Raw genomic sequence first — 16,445 nt, forward strand, 5'->3', positions numbered from 1 at the left:
GACCCCATCATGTAGAAAACTAACTCACTGAAGAAACGCTAACCAAAACTGGTGGGCGGTCTACACTCCTACATGAGGGGTAACAGGCGTAAGTAAGTAAGTAATACTTATGATATAATATACAAAAGTATACTTGTTTATTGAATCTATACAACACAAAGTAATACAGTAATACACTTAAACCTTTTGAGTTGTTTCTTTCTCCCCCCTCCATTACTTATTACTACAGTCATTACAAAGTAAATGATGAGGTAACACTTAATTCATATAATAATTACAAGCGAAATGAAACAATGAACATAGTTTACTTAGAAACAGTAAGAAGTGAAAGGAAAAAGTAACCTTAGAGAAGTGAATAAATGACATGGTGAGAAAAGAAATAATGATGATTAACACTATAGTACGGTTGCCTAAGTTAATTTCATAGTGAAGATGAATTCATAATTACACATATATGTATATGTATATATATATTCTAATGAATATCACATGATTGCTTACTTTAGAGAAGAAAAAAAAACCTAGTTAATGTATAACCAGGTATTATTAATATTACTAATATAAGTAGTGTTATTAGTAATATGATAAAATTTTCGATAGTATATATAAATCACTCGGAAACAAGGATGAAAAATGATACATATGTATATATAATAAGTTTATCCAGTTGATAAGTGATTTCCAATGAAATGAACATACATAAAACCATGAAGATCATGGTTAAAGAATTGACGATAAAGATTGAAGTGAAATCTTTTGATAATTGAATACATAGAACATACAAACTTTCGGACTCTTCATTACCATTATCATCGTAAATCCATCCGTTCATATTAAGTGATATTGTCTAATCACTTATGATAATATTGAAAGAAAACTAGAAAGTGTGGGTTTATTTTAATCCAACTTAAAATGGTCAGTATCAACTTTCAAGAAAAGAGGCAGTAGCGGTAAAATATGTAATATAGACATGAAAGAGCGATTGAATTCTAATACTGTACCAAGACTGTATCATAAGTTGAAGGTCAGGGAGTTTGCAATGGGTATGTGTATAGGAGAATATGAGGGAAAAAATACTGTAAGTTCTTCTTTGATCGAATACAATAAAAGATCCATTCCTGTAACTAACCAACTAACATATGATTACAAATGAATAATCCACTGTGAAATAAAATGAAAAGAGAGAAGATTGAAACTCTGATAAAGAAATGTGATTCAATTGGATTATCTAATTGTCACACTTTAAAATATACTGTGCTAAAAACGAAGTAAATAGAAGATAGAAAAAAAGAGAGAATCATTCTCATTCATAATTGTCCATTGGTTGTTCTAGTTCTTCGAAGCAACAATCTCGATTATTATTGATTGAATAATGATTCATGGATTCACTTGATATTGTTCGTTTTATGGTAGGCAATAATGGTGAAGATAATGATGAATGAGATGAGAGATCATTCAATTCATTAATGGATTGTTGTTGTTGTTGATAATTATTTGTAAATGATTTAGCTAATTGAATTAATGTTTGAGTAGCATAATTATTACCATAAGCAATTTCTTGCCAATCATCCTTTGAAAGATTGAAAAGAAAATATTTATTCATTAGATCAATAATACTAACAGTTTTTTATGAAACAAGTACGATATACAATGTAATAAATTTGATCTTTCAGTGGATCTACTATAAACAACGTTAGGCACATACCACTTCATTCATGCTGTTTGCCCCCAAGTGCCCTGGTACGGCCGAGAGTTGGGAGAGTTCACTCTCACTCTCGAAATGCTTTCACATGGCCACGCGTATACCCACTACCTTCTCGTGGCGGGGGGTGCTGTTTACGAAATTGAGAGGACGAAAAGCGAATATCAGGAGCTTTAACTGTGTTGATGGACACGGAATGTACACCTAGGGGAGTTGGAAAACCCTTATTCCAAACCAATGGTGCACATGGGCTTCAGTATCCTGAGGGAACAAATGGTGTATGAATCAATCGTTGGTCACCGGCTACCATGGGACTGCATCTCCTCACGATGCTCTACTATCTTGTGAATCAGACCCTTATGTCAAAGGCTCCGGTTGTGGCCCCCTAAGAAGACCACCTGCTTCAGTTTGGGCACCTGGGCAGTATCACAGCCTTCACACAAATCAAATGAGATTTGTGAGGCGCATATATATCTGGTGTCCCTTTGTGTTTAAATAAATAATAATAAATACATGCTGTTTTGTGGTAGTCTTACTGAAAAGTCATAATCCAACATTGAGAAAAACGTGATTTTGAGTAGAAAAATAACATGAACAAATTTTGAAGCTCTAAGATTAAGTAGCAGTTACATAAAAGAACTAGCACACTTCATTTTTGATGGAGTTTTGTTCTCTGAGCTAGATGATTTGGTCGTGGAGTTTTTATCGTTCTCCCAATGGGAGATACAACCAAAACAAAGAAATAAACAGTGACAGATTTAAGGTCAACAAGAACCAATCAACATCGAGGTGTACAGGACAAGCTGTGAACCACGTGTGGACAAATTCGAACACTTCACTTCTACCTGAAGTTTGTGCTGATGATGTCTTTCAGAAGTACGACCAAACCATCCAGCTCAAAGAACAAAACTCCATCAAAATCATCCACATGAGCTACAAATCTTCTCCACCACACTTCATTTTTGTAAAACCTATTTGAGGTACATCATAGGAAATGAAAAAATAGAAGGAATATCTTTGCGGTGAACCAATACATGTTTTTTTTGTCAAATAGGACGAATTTAAAATACCTGCATATTGAATAAAACATTTTAGGATGACGAAAAAATAATTAACTAGCTTCCTTTTATCAAAATATTAGTCTTTTCCGATATTTTCAGTGTGTATGATTCGTTTAGTAAACAATCAGCCACAGACAACATAGACAATTAGCATTAATTGGTGACTGTTAATCCTAAATGTGTGAATCAACCAAAAATAATATAGGACCTGGGGAATAAATATGTATGAGGATCAAGTTGTCATACTAGCGTAAAATAGACAAAAGGAGATTGATAGGATAGATAGACAGACACAATTAACATAGAGACTGGCACAGATGTTCATTGGCCCATGTTCCTATGCCTGCTTAGCACGATGACATGAAAGTAATAAAAGTGACCAAAATGATGTAGTAGTAGTAGTAGTAGTAATGGAAAAAAAAGACACACCATAGCTCCTACCCTGACATGGTGGTCCGGCTTGCATATCATGATGGTCCAATCGAGCTATAATGGCTGAAATGCCTGTTTCTTGTAAGGCACATCGGTTGGGAACGGTAACACCAAAAACAGAAAATGCATAATCCCAGAGCGAAGTCGTCCTATTGACTATATAGGGGTGTGGCATCAGTAAGGTATATCTTTCGGATAACCAGCATCTACAACGATGCTGCTTTCTCACAACGGATGAAAGGGGTTAGAAAAGGTTGGTCCTAACATGTTACAACTTGTCTTACGTTATTGATTTTCATCTCTGGTGGTAAGGAGTTCTGAAGTACAAAGTTAACATATCAAAAACTCGCAGCAAAAAAGTCATGTGTAATCGACCTCGAGGAGTTATTTCTTCGGCTCTGAGGTTACGCTCCTAGGTCACTAAAACCAACGCTGGCCCAGTTTTTTTTCGAAATTCTTCCAAGAAATATCCTTCCACTGTATGGGCAACCGTAAGCCGAAAATGCCCTTATACGTCTAACAGCGTGAGATCACCCCGTTCATAAGCAAACTCCATAAATTGACGGGAAACACGAAAATGAAATAAATGTAATACTAGTGACTGTCTCTAGTCACCCAGTCATATGAAATGAATAGTTTCTAGGATAGTAAAAAAAATGGGTTTTCAGACAATACATCTCGACAACGTTGTTGTGATAATCAAGCCAGACAACTGCATAACAACCATGTATGTTCAGAAGACTATCGAGAAAATTAATAAGTGAAAGTTAGAAAACGGTTATTTTTAAAGCTCTGTTTCTCTAATAAGGTTGGGAAAAAGTATCAATTCTAAAAGTAGTCTACACTGCAAAACAAAATCATTTTATCAATTACAACAGTATCTCCAAAATGTTAACTTCTTGTCTTAGAGGAGAACCTTAAAACTCACCACATTTCATGGTTCAATTTAAATATGGATGAAAATGTCAATTGTTAGTCAAATACATAATTGCATTTCATGTACAACATGACTATTGACACTAATATCCAGTTACTTCAGTAAATAAACTGATAATTAACCTTGTGATAGAATCGGTGAGAAATCAGAGGAATTGAAATTCTGAAGATGAAAATGACTACATTTAGCATGAAGCTATAAACGTATCTTGTTGTGTGAAATTAACATATTACTTAAGGTTAATGTGTTTTTCACAAGATATAGGAATGTCTATGGTTTAACTCCGTACGAACTCGAGGGCAAATGCACTGACGAAGATCATTGATTTCCGCATATTACGTGAACGATGTGGCTTATTATGCATAGTACCCACTTAAATCTGGATTAGTATATCATATGTTCGAACAGTGCCAAAATTATTCACTTGTTGTTGTATACTTGTACATTCCCATTGTTATTTTGGACTGCAATTGATCATTGCCAAAATTACTTCAACAAAATCACGTCAGTTAGTTAAACATTGGAAAATGGTCATTTGAGATTATAGATTTGTGTTATTGTTATTATTGTTAATGGTGTTCAATTAATAAATCGGTTAAGGGCTCTGGCTCGAGACTGGTAGGTCCTGGGTTCGAATCTCGCGAGTGAGAGTTCGTGGATGCGCACTGTTGAGGAGTTCCATAATAGGACGAAACGGCCGTCCAGTGCTTCCAGGTTTTCCATGGTGATCTAGCTTCAATTGACTCATGATTTCAACTTTGAAAAATACTGAAATCTCCACAAAATCCCCTTCTGATAATAAACCAAGTTTTACACAAATTTATCTGTCTATATAAAATGAGTGAGGTATAATAGATTATAAACTATAGATTATATAGATTATAAAATAGATTATATAAACTTACTTCATTAGCTATTTGTACAATACGTCGAAGTGTTAAATGAGGTTGTTTTCTAGAAGAAAATTCTAACGGTTTTAATTGAGGATTAAAGTTGACATTATTATTGACTATTTGAGAATATGATTTATAAGGATATAGATTATTATGATAACGCATCATTGAATCATTAGTAATTGGAAAGTTATGAGACTGGTATGAACTCATGTTGAACTCATTTTCATCTTTGAATAATCTGTTATTATTGTGATTATTATTTGCAGTAAAATAAGAAAGATGAGATTTTTGAGATGTTGACAATGAAGATGTTGCCGTTGTTGACGTAGAAGTAGTTGGTAAAAGTGCTCGATTCCAAACTGTTGCTTTAGCAGTAAGAATAGCTATACATTTAGCTTCATCACAGGAATTATACGATGTTGTTGATAAGGATAACGTTGAGGAAGTTTTCTCGGACAAATTACTACGATTAGTATTACTCACCGTAAACGATGAAGAAAGTGATGTTGAAGGAAGAGAAGTATCATTTGGAATATTATCAAACAATCTGGTACAGAGTGGTCTCTGAAGCATTGAAATATGAATAAAAAGTAATTAAGTAGCACACAATAAATCAGTAAATATGTAATATATAAAAACTGGGTTAATAAACTTAGTCACAGTTGAACTACGCAGCTTCACCGTGATTCTATTAATGAAGATAAATAGACAACATGAAAGTCTATTTAAACATAGGAATTATTAGATTGAATCAATTGAAGTGGACATAATCTACATGCTAGTATACTACCACATGGAGCTCAATTGTCAGTGTTAGTGAACTGTAACATTCTTTACAATAATCACCACTAAATGATTGACAGTAACATAAAGTAACTGAAATTAATCCCTAAACATATATAACAAGAAGTAGATTGAAGTTTCTTTAGCGACATGGAGTAAACAATAGCATTGTGCCTGACTACGGTTTTGAATGAACAGATTGATATTTATCCGCACATCGATTCCCTTCCTTCAAAGATCCCGATAATTAGGTCTTACAAACGTACACCAAAAACAAATGAAACACTGAATGAAATGTTAGGTTCTTTTGGATTATAGCCGTAGAAACTTAAGGTCAAGGATCACGCTACGTTGGTCATTGCTAGCCGTAGCCTCAAACAATCGGCTAGTAGACCTTTTGAGTTGATGAAAACACAGATTATGCACAATCCTTCTGAGGTTTCTGAATAATGATTCACTATCCGAATGATTTTCGATGAACTAAAATCGGGAAAATCGTTTGTGCACACGGTACTAGTAAATTTATTATTTTTTTTTATTTAAACACATAAATATTGGTACAAAAAAGCACCAGATAAATACGCGCCTCACAAATCTCATTCGATTTGTGTGAGGGCTGAGATACTGCCCAGGTGCCCAGACTGAAGCAGGTGGTTTACTTAGGGGGCCACACCCGGAGCCTTTGACCTGAATGTCTGATCCACAAGGCAGTGGAGCATCGTGAGGAGATGCAGTCTCATGGTAGCCGGTGACCAACGATTGATTCGTACGCCATTCGTTCCCTCAGGATACTGGAGCCCATGTGCACCACTGGTTTGGAATCAGGGTTTTCCAACTCCCCTAGGTGAACTTTCCGTGTCCACCAACCCGGTTAAAGCGCCGGACATTCGCTTTTCGTCCTCTTACTTTCGTAAACAACAACCCCGCCACGAGAAGGCAGTGAGTAGGACTTCCCTGGCAGAGGTTATATATTCGCTGGCCATATGAGAGCATTTCGAGAGGGAGAGGTGACTCTCCCCACTCTCGGCCGTACCAGGGCATTTGGGGGTTTAAAAGATAGATCAAGTCATCCTATTTACTAGACTCACTTCCATGATATTACTTATTGTTATTGAAATGCGGAACGATTATGCAGAAGCTGACGCTAGGATGTTAAAACAAGAAACTAAGATAAAGCAGCAAAAATGCTTAACTTGTAAAAACCCCAGGTACTATTTTTGACAATGGGAATGGTTTGAATAATATTTTCTGGTTAGTTTTTTTTAGCGAGTTGGTTTTCTACGGGATGGGGTCGCTAAACCCCATGCTCAACCCTCCTCCTTTACCCGGGCTTGGGACCAGCATTAACTCCAGAAGAGCTACAGGCGGAGTCATATTTATAGTTTGGTCTCACTAATTAATCTTTTGTTTTAAATCTCTTTAGCTGGTTATTCAATGGTACCGGAGTAAAATTATAAAATCTTTCAAAGTAATTGATCAAATAGGTCTGGAATGTAAATTTTTTTTTAAATAACATGTCATTTGACTACTATTGTTGCCAACCCTCCTGCTTTACTCGGGCTTAGGACCGGCAGTAGCCCCCGGAGGAGCTGCAAGCGGAGACAGAATACATTTATTGCCACAAACTGAAAGCATTTTGAAGACGATTAAGACAGGATTATGTTAATTTTCTTAAATAAAGGTTCATATAAACTCAGTCAGTGTGTTTATTTGAAAAGACTATGCATAACATCATAAAGCAAAACAAAACAAAAGTTGACATCACATATATACACAAAACTTACACGTAACGGTGCACCGTCGTCACCTCTTATCTGTGAAAAACGTGGAATTCTTGAACCAATTGGAGTTTTATCTAAATCTGTTATTTTATGATTTAAATTAGTAACAGGATAACGACCAGCAGAGCCTAATACAGCTGGTGGACTAGTTAAATGAAATGATAATTGATCCGCTTCACTTAATGCTTTTGTAGGTGTTTGTATAACAAAATGATTATTATGATTATTATTATTGTTACTATGGTTATCATCAGCTATGAGAACACTTAATGATCCATTTGTTGTCTGATGAATTGATTTTAATGGAGTTGTTTTAGATGAACAATCATTATTATTATTATGATAAAAATGAAATGAAAAAGAAGAATTAGGAGAATTAGTGAGATCATCATTTATACTGGATTCAAGTAATTTAGGTGAATTTGATTTGATAAATAATAATGATGATGATGACGATGGTAGACTGAATTGAGATTTATCAGGACTAGGTAATAATGGACCATTTTTAATTAAATCCACTGGAGTCGATGTAGACAATAAGGAATTGTTGGAACTGTAGATAAGAGAGTGGTAAGGGAGGGCAGGGAGGAAAGAAATAGTCATACTTTAAATATATTATGATTACATAACCAACAGGACATAAAAATATCAGAACCTCTACACTATGTGTGTCTCACTTCGTGAAATAACTCTAGTGTATATGGTAAAAAAAAACCTTAAGGAAAAGAGTCGCTCACAGTCAATGTTAACAACGAAGAATGTATACATTACTTTGCTTACTTCAAATCTTGAGTTTGAATATCAAATCAATGCTTATCGTCCTCTTATATTTTTCATTCATTTTGAAGTATCTTCTCTAAGTTTCGCTTAACATTACAACTAATATTATTTGCATAGTTGAAATCATGAGTCAATTGAAGCTAGACTACCATGCAAAACCTGGAAGCACTGGACGGCCGTTTCGTCCTATTATGGGACTCCTCAGAAGTGAGCATACACGCCCCCGCGTTCGCGAGATTCGAACCCAGGACCTATCAGTTTCGTGCCAGAGCACTCAACCGATAGACCACTGAGCCGGCATCCAACGGTGTTAATGTCTAACTTCAACCGACCCACGATGTTTGAAATACCGTTCACTAATTGTCTTCAGTGAGTTGATATCTCTACAACAGACTTGGTTGAACTCCACTAGTCACTGCTTCCCACTAGAACTTCAGGACATGTATCTTGAAGTTTTTGTGAATGCTTCAGTATTTTCATAGTTGAAATCATGAGTCAATTGAAGCTAGACCACCATAGAAAACCTGGACCATTTTGTTTATTTCTAGTTAATTTCTTCACTGGCTATGTCTGTATAAAATATGACAACAGGCAAAGGCCGACTGTATATCTATACTAGGTTTAATGTAACTTATAAATAACTAATCAACATGATCCAAATACCCATCAAGCCTTACATTTACATTATGACGAATTACCAGTGAGGTTACAAAACTTCACTGGTACCAAACCCAGTTGATCGTTCAAATTCCACGAAAAACCCTTTTCTCTTATACATAGGTTATTAACGTTGGTAATTACTAACTCAAATTGTTTGTTTTATTGTTCCATTAAAAGATAGTTTTCATCAAGGTCTGACTTTAGATAAGCAATCATAACAAATCAAGGAATGCTGATTAGGTGTTTTATTTTAATATAACTTTTAGAAGCATTCCTGAAGTTCTAATGAGAAGCTATGACTGGCGAAGTTCGACCAAGAATCATACATCTATTATTGGTGGATGGTGGTAAATGATGATTGTGCAGACGGAATGAATTGAAAAATGTGAACTACTGGATAGCCTAGGTATCATGAAGTTTGATTTAAGACAAGGTCAATGTTGTGCACTGCTGAGAAGCCTTATACTAAGACGAAACAACTAACTAATCCTTTAGGGTTTTAAACGGTCGTCTAACCCGTTCACTTCAATTGTATTTTCTAAGAATTCAAATTTTGCCCATCTATTTAACTTAATCCGATTATTTCAAATTGAACATAAATGGAATATTTGTCAGGGAATCCTGAGAAAATAAAAATAACGGATAAAAGAGCACTTTTATTTACCTGATGGAAGTCGTCACAACCGAATACCTCAGAGATTGCTGAGAATTATTTCCACCAGATTGGACACTGTTCGACAAACCAGATTCGCTAAACTATTTTGTGTACATATCAAAATAAAAAAAATGATAATTTAAAGATGAGTTTACTCAAAGATGCTGTTACCTCTAACAGCACTCAAGATAAAAGTCTATGAAATAAGTCTTCGTTCTAAGAAAAATCAAGAGTTAAGTGGTCGGTGTGGTGAACCACCAATGAGGTAATGACTTGATGGTTAAATGCCATCTAACTTTCATAAAAATCGAGGGTTTGCAAGGTTCGAATGCAACGGGGTTTCGTTGATTTCGGTCTAGACAATCAATTAAAATCACTATTGGCTCTTTAACACAAACTGTATGGCTTAAAGATTTGTGTACATTATTACACACTTAGTTTAACGGAGCTAAAAACACAGATGTCATTCAATTTCCGTTCTGAACACAATGTCAATATTTTATTGGCTAAAGTTGGATAATTCGAAAATGTTTGATTTAACCTGTCATTTTCATAGTTTGATTATTCATATGAGAAGAGGTTTCTTATACTCGTTCAAGAGAGAAAGCTTTTTTTTCAATGATCAAACTAATATAACTGGCTCTCGTCTTTATAACAATTGTCCAGTTATACGAGACTTGACTTATGGTTACATATGCAGATTTCACGTATTTGACAACGAATGACTTCGAAAATATCAAGACAATCAAATGAGCAATACTGAGGTAAGATGGACAAAGTGGGATAAGTAAACTGGTTGATGACTTCGTGAGTCTCCATCAACTGAGATGGTTGACATATGTGTCAAATATACCAGGCAATACCAAATGTGATATGTTAACCTGGTTAGTAAAGGAGTAGGTTGGAAGAAGAGTAGGGAGAAAGCAAGATGATATAAGTTTTTAAAATCATTAAGCATTGTTTTGAGATGTGTTAAGGGATACAAACAATCAAGTTGACGTACAAAAAATAAGTGATTGACAATCGGAGTTTCTCAACTATACAATATCGTAGATTATTCCCCTATTCCATTTGTTCCTTTCTAACTTCATTTATGTTTGATTTTCTCAATAGTTTGGTACTAATTTCACTGTTTTTAATGATTTCCTGTAGCTATATATTAATGTGAAGTGTAACAACTTAGCTTGACACATATATGCTAAGTTGTTTATGATTGAGTAACCATGAGTTCAAATTCTGTTGTGATTCTGATCTTCAAAGTATCCATACGTTCAACAACCAATCATCAACTAACTGAATTGTCAGAAGGGGGTTTTGTGGAGATTTTAGTAATTTTATATAGTTAAGATCATAAGTCAATTGAAGCTAGACTACCATGGAAAACCTGGAAGCACTGGACACCCGTTTCGTACTATTGTGGACTCCTCAACAGTGCGCATCCACGAATCCGCCTCGCGGGATTCGAACCCAGGACCTACCAGTTAGACATTAACACCGTTGGATGCCGGTTAGCTCAGTGGTCTATTGGTTAAGTGCTTTGGCGCGAGACTGCTGAGGAGTCCCGCAATAGGACGAAACGGTCGTCCAGTGTTTCCAGATTTTCCATGGTGGTCTAGCTTCAATTGACTTATGATCTTAAATATATAAAATAACTGAATTGTATATACATACTATAAACAATTAAAAATTTTCACAACCTATTCAGAAATCTTCACATAAAAACACTGATATTATTCCAACAGAAATTCTCAATGTTACATACAAAGTGTGAATTGACTCTATTGAATAATCATTGAATGAATCTACAACATTTCTTTGTACTTTAAGATGTTTCCCTTTACGGAACAACATCACACACATATTATAAGTTGAGTGAAATTGTTAAGGTCAAAGTGTTTTTATAGCTAAAAATATGTTTTGTTTTTTTCAATAGGTCAGAAGAACATTGTAATTTGATGATTACGCAATCGCGGATTTAGAAAACATGCTTAATAACACAATAACAAAGTCTTATTTCCTATGCTAAGCGTTTAAAGTGTGATTCAGCTTGAATCATTTATGTTGGTGGTATTCATTAAGGAAAAAAACATGCCGAATATCGATAAATTTTTACCTTTAAGTATACATGATATTGAATACATTGGAGTAGTAAATGGTTCGAGATACAAATAAACAGTTTGCCGAAGAGAAAAAGACCAATATGGAAAGCAACACTGCCGTTCTATATAAAATTGCTTATCCGGTGATGATCTGTTAGCATTTCCTTCACAATTAAAGTTTACAGGATGCTAACAACGTGTTTGACAATATTTAACGGTGTCTTAGCGTTGAAAACTAAAAGATATACTTTTATTAAATCGTGATTACGGTTTATCAAGTAGATAAGCCATACACAACAAGTATCAGTCACTTCGGTTAGTGACTAGTGCGTTATATTATTGATACCTGATTGGACAGATAGAAGAGAGTTTAAAGTAGTTACAAATTAAGTAGTAACCACTAGGAAGTGACCTACATCTCTCTCTCTCGCTTAATTCATCAAATTGGTGCTCCCTTTACAATTTTTAAATAAAAATAAAATTGATTTTGTTAATTGAATACGATGAATTCATTGTATATCATTGCTTTCACCTGACAATTACACAATATAAGCTGATAAGTTTAACTAGGTTGAACTTTGTAATTATTAGTTATATAGACATTTACTTCTCTTACTAACTATTTACCTTATCTGGAGCAATTAATTTTCCAATTTATTTAAAATCAATATTTTCTCCATCACTTACCCCTGAATCATGATGATGAATAGGTTGCGTTAGACGAATTTTCCAATTTCCACTTGTTGTAGAATCGTGACTTGACTTTAATGAAGATAATGGGATTAAATAGGTAGGTCGAGCGTTGTTCTTACTAACTATTGATTGATCATTTGAATTTGTATTGTTGTGAGTACCATTATTTTTAGGACTATTTGACCAGGCTAATCTGGGAAGGAAATGAAGAAAAGCAACAATTGTTAATATTGTCAGCGTTGTCGAGATTATTGAGCTTCATTGAAATCATGAACCGGCCGAGGTTAGATAACCACTGAAAACTTGGAAACACTGAACGTTCATTCCTTCTTACTAAGAGGCACTCCTCAGAAGTGCGCATCCATGACCTCACAACTGTAGTCAAACCCAAGACCTTCGGTCCAGCGCGTGAACGCCTAACTTCCAAACCACTGAGCCGCGATCAAATGGAGAACGAGGGTTCTGGATTTCATCCTCTGTTGTGTCGTCGTGAATACACACTCCTGAGGAGTCCAATATTAGGGAGAAACGGCAGTTCAGTGTTTCCGGATTTCCAATGGTCGTTTAACTTAGATCGGTAAGTGATTTCGATGAAATTATGACTATGTTAAGGGGTTATGTAGGTTAAGCTACAAATAATTGAGCAAGTATGTACAGTAATGACAATTCCACCCGAATCTATGACATAAGACAGATAGACATCATCAGCATAGAGACTGGCACAGATATTCGTTAGCCCAAGTTGTTATATCACGTCAGCACAACGAGATAAAACTAATGAGACCGAAATAATGTAGTAGGATTTATTATAAGAAAGATTAAACATTAGGAATACGTTTTGAAAGGACATTAGAAAGATATGTATGAATGGATTCTGAGATTGAAGGTCGAAAAAGATGAAGAGTGATTGAATCTGTACTGTTTCGAACCACTGATCGGGGTTATCACATGGATCCCTATCACGTAGTCTGGATCTACCAATAATGTTCAGACCAGAAGTCAATAACTTCATGGAACGATGTCATATGATTATACTTGTAGAATAATGCTTCGACATGTAAACAACTTTCAGACAAGGACATTTATAGGTAGGGATTTATAATTACTATAAATAGGACTAGGATTACTGCTCTATTCATCTATACAACAGAGGATGTTTAGAAAAGAAAAAGTATTTATGAGAGAATACGGGGAGAAAGAAAAAAAGGTGAATGAACATCCTTCATTGTGATCGACCCTAAGTCATGTCACCCAACGTCCTCAAACACTGATCGATATCATCGTGTGGTATGCTAATGACACTATTAAACTATAAAGCATGATAGGTTAGTGAATCGATTAAAAATGCCATATTAAGAAACCCATTAATTTTGTTGTGATCACCAAAACAAGAAAAATATCCTAGCAAACACTATAAAATTAACTTATATATAAGTAGTAATTAGACAGAAATATACGTTTTTTCATCAGTGAACCATACTTTTGATGCAACATGATTATTCTCGGTCAGATAATTGAAGCATGGTCTAAACCCACAGCTAAAAAGTTGAAAGTTGAGTGCTTTAATAGGCAAGTCACCACTTAGTTTTGAAGTATTAGACTGTAAGTTCAAACCATGACTTAATTAGCTGCGAGGATTTGTGTGAATTTCCTGAGTTACTTGTATGATGAGTAAAATGCAAAAAAGAACTTCTTTCAACAAGACAAACTTACAACGAATTACGAAACAGTAAACTAGAGAGTGGACGATTTTCTTGATTGTTAGTGGGCCAATATTGAAGAACAACTTTTTCATATCGCTGTCTCACATCTAAAGCAGTTCGTTTTTTATGCAAACTACCACTAGTGGTTAGGCGATTAGCTATTAACTCCCAATTGGATCCATATGTTAAATACAACTGGAGGAGAGTTGAGTCTTCATCTTTTGTCCATGATGAATTTTGATCTGAATTGAGAATAGCTTGTGGTACAGTACTATGTTGTATTAAAGTTGTATATGTTTTACTGGATCCCAACATTTGAGGACGTAAATGCTTCAAATATCTAAAAACAAAAGTGGTTGTTTCAGCTGAGTGAATTGGTTTTACAAAGATTTAAAATAGACGTCAGTTTTAAATGTAAAACTCATATGTCAAGGTTTGTGAAAAAAATATAAGCGGATTGAATTTGGATAGCCATGTTGTATCTCAATTGGTTAACTTAAAAGAACTTTCTCAGGCTGACCGACTGAAGTACATATTAAATGTAGATTACACAGAATAGTTTCATTACCAATATAGTTCATGCACGAAACTAAGGCAGCCTTACTATCTTACTTACATTACCATACTCTAATAATCGATTTTAAGGAGCTAGGGAGACGCATAAGACAACAAACGGAGAAATTCCAAGTACAGGTGAATCCATGTATTACGATGTGAACCACAGAGGAAACCTTTTGCTACAATTTTATTTGATTAACTTACATAGCTCCGAGTCAATACACAAGTGGTCAAAGTATTTTGTTAGCATATCATGCAATACTGGATTCTTATCCGGGGAATAAAGCTTTTTAACATCACATGGTGAACACTGTTTAAAATCAAATAGTCAGATACAAAATCAGAATTGTTTTGGAAACTGAATTTTTTAAAATCACACTGTAGAATACGAAGTCAGTAATCTGGATGGTGGTTGTTCGAAATTTATCATTTAGTTTGCATTTGTACTGATGCCAAAACATGCTTGCTCACAGACAATTTCATCACCCTCCGTATTTTGGTGGATACTAATCATTGCACAAGTAGGTCAGTCAGTCAACTACAACGTAGGACCAGGCACAAGTAGCTTATCTTCGTTATGAAAGACAAGGCAATTAGTATAATTAACAGGTTATTCTGTAACTGGAATCGCCCATAGGATTGCACAAGATTCATAAAGACAAAGTAGTGTTAAGAAGTAATCCTAGTTGTTCATGATATATAGTTGAAATTTGAAAAAGTGACCAAAAAATTGGAAGTAAAATTGTGAAATTTAGTATAACCAGGAATGTAAACACACCGTAATGAAAATTTAATTTCCAGAAAACTTTTATTTAGACGAAACGGGAAGACGATAATTTACCATTATTTACCTTTCTGAACATTGAAAAGCTGACTTGCCAAGTCTTTTTCCAATAAGATTCCAACGATTTTCACCCAGTCGAGAGACATGATCGAGCAATCTGCAATCTTCTAGGTTCGTCCAACTTCCGACATAATCTTCAAACCTTTCCTTGTGCGTCTCATGAAAACCAGTCGTAAGACTCGTTAAACCATTCCCAATAGTGATATTACTGTCTTTCCAATTAACTCGATGCGGTAGTTCATCTAACATAACTAAAATGACGGAACATAACTTGGATGATTTCATGCTAAACAAAACTAATTAAAAATACTACTAACTACAAAAACCCATCATAAGAATATGAAATGAAACACTAACTTTTTACTGAACATGAAGAGGAAGAAAATAAGACAACTGATGATCTTTTAAATTCTACTAAAAGACTTTATATTATCGAAGATGAGAAGGGTATATATATATATATGTATATATATGTATATACATATATATATGTATATATATACATATATATATATACATATACATATATATATATATATATATATATATATATGACTAACCAACTGTGAAGCAATATGATAACAGTAATGGACTAACAAAAAGAACCTAGTAATAAATTAGTAGGTTACTGACCACAGATGGGGAACTAAACAATAAACAGGTTGGGACAAGTGTAATCGAACAAACAAATATTAGGCAAACAAAAGACAAGTAAACTAGCACACATTTAGCACTTATATTCATGAGGAAAGTATTGCGGTTGAATGGACGAAACACAATTATTAAATAAATAAGAGTGGGTACGAGTAAACTTGATTTAGGTTACAGATACTGTCGACTAACAGTGGATACAATCTTTTG

At 34.6% G+C, this 16,445-nt stretch overlaps 1 protein-coding gene across 1 annotated transcript; it reads right to left on the reverse strand.

Moving 5' to 3' along the window:
• Positions 1-1,303: 1,303 nt before the first annotated feature.
• Smp_142040 (serine-rich repeat protein, putative) lies at positions 1,304-15,869 on the reverse strand (the record flags this gene model as incomplete). Its single annotated transcript, XM_018792098.1, has 5 exons — positions 1,304-1,570; positions 5,038-5,592; positions 7,596-8,145; positions 14,193-14,522; positions 15,592-15,869. 5 exons carry the CDS (start codon positions 15,867-15,869, stop codon positions 1,304-1,306), a joined length of 1,980 nt encoding a protein of 659 aa, XP_018647267.1.
• Between the last annotated feature and the right edge of the window lie 576 nt (positions 15,870-16,445).

The sequence above is a fragment of the Schistosoma mansoni genome (genome assembly GCF_000237925.1).
Source record: "Schistosoma mansoni, WGS project CABG00000000 data, supercontig 0222, strain Puerto Rico, whole genome shotgun sequence".
Taxonomy (NCBI): domain Eukaryota; kingdom Metazoa; phylum Platyhelminthes; class Trematoda; order Strigeidida; family Schistosomatidae; genus Schistosoma; species Schistosoma mansoni.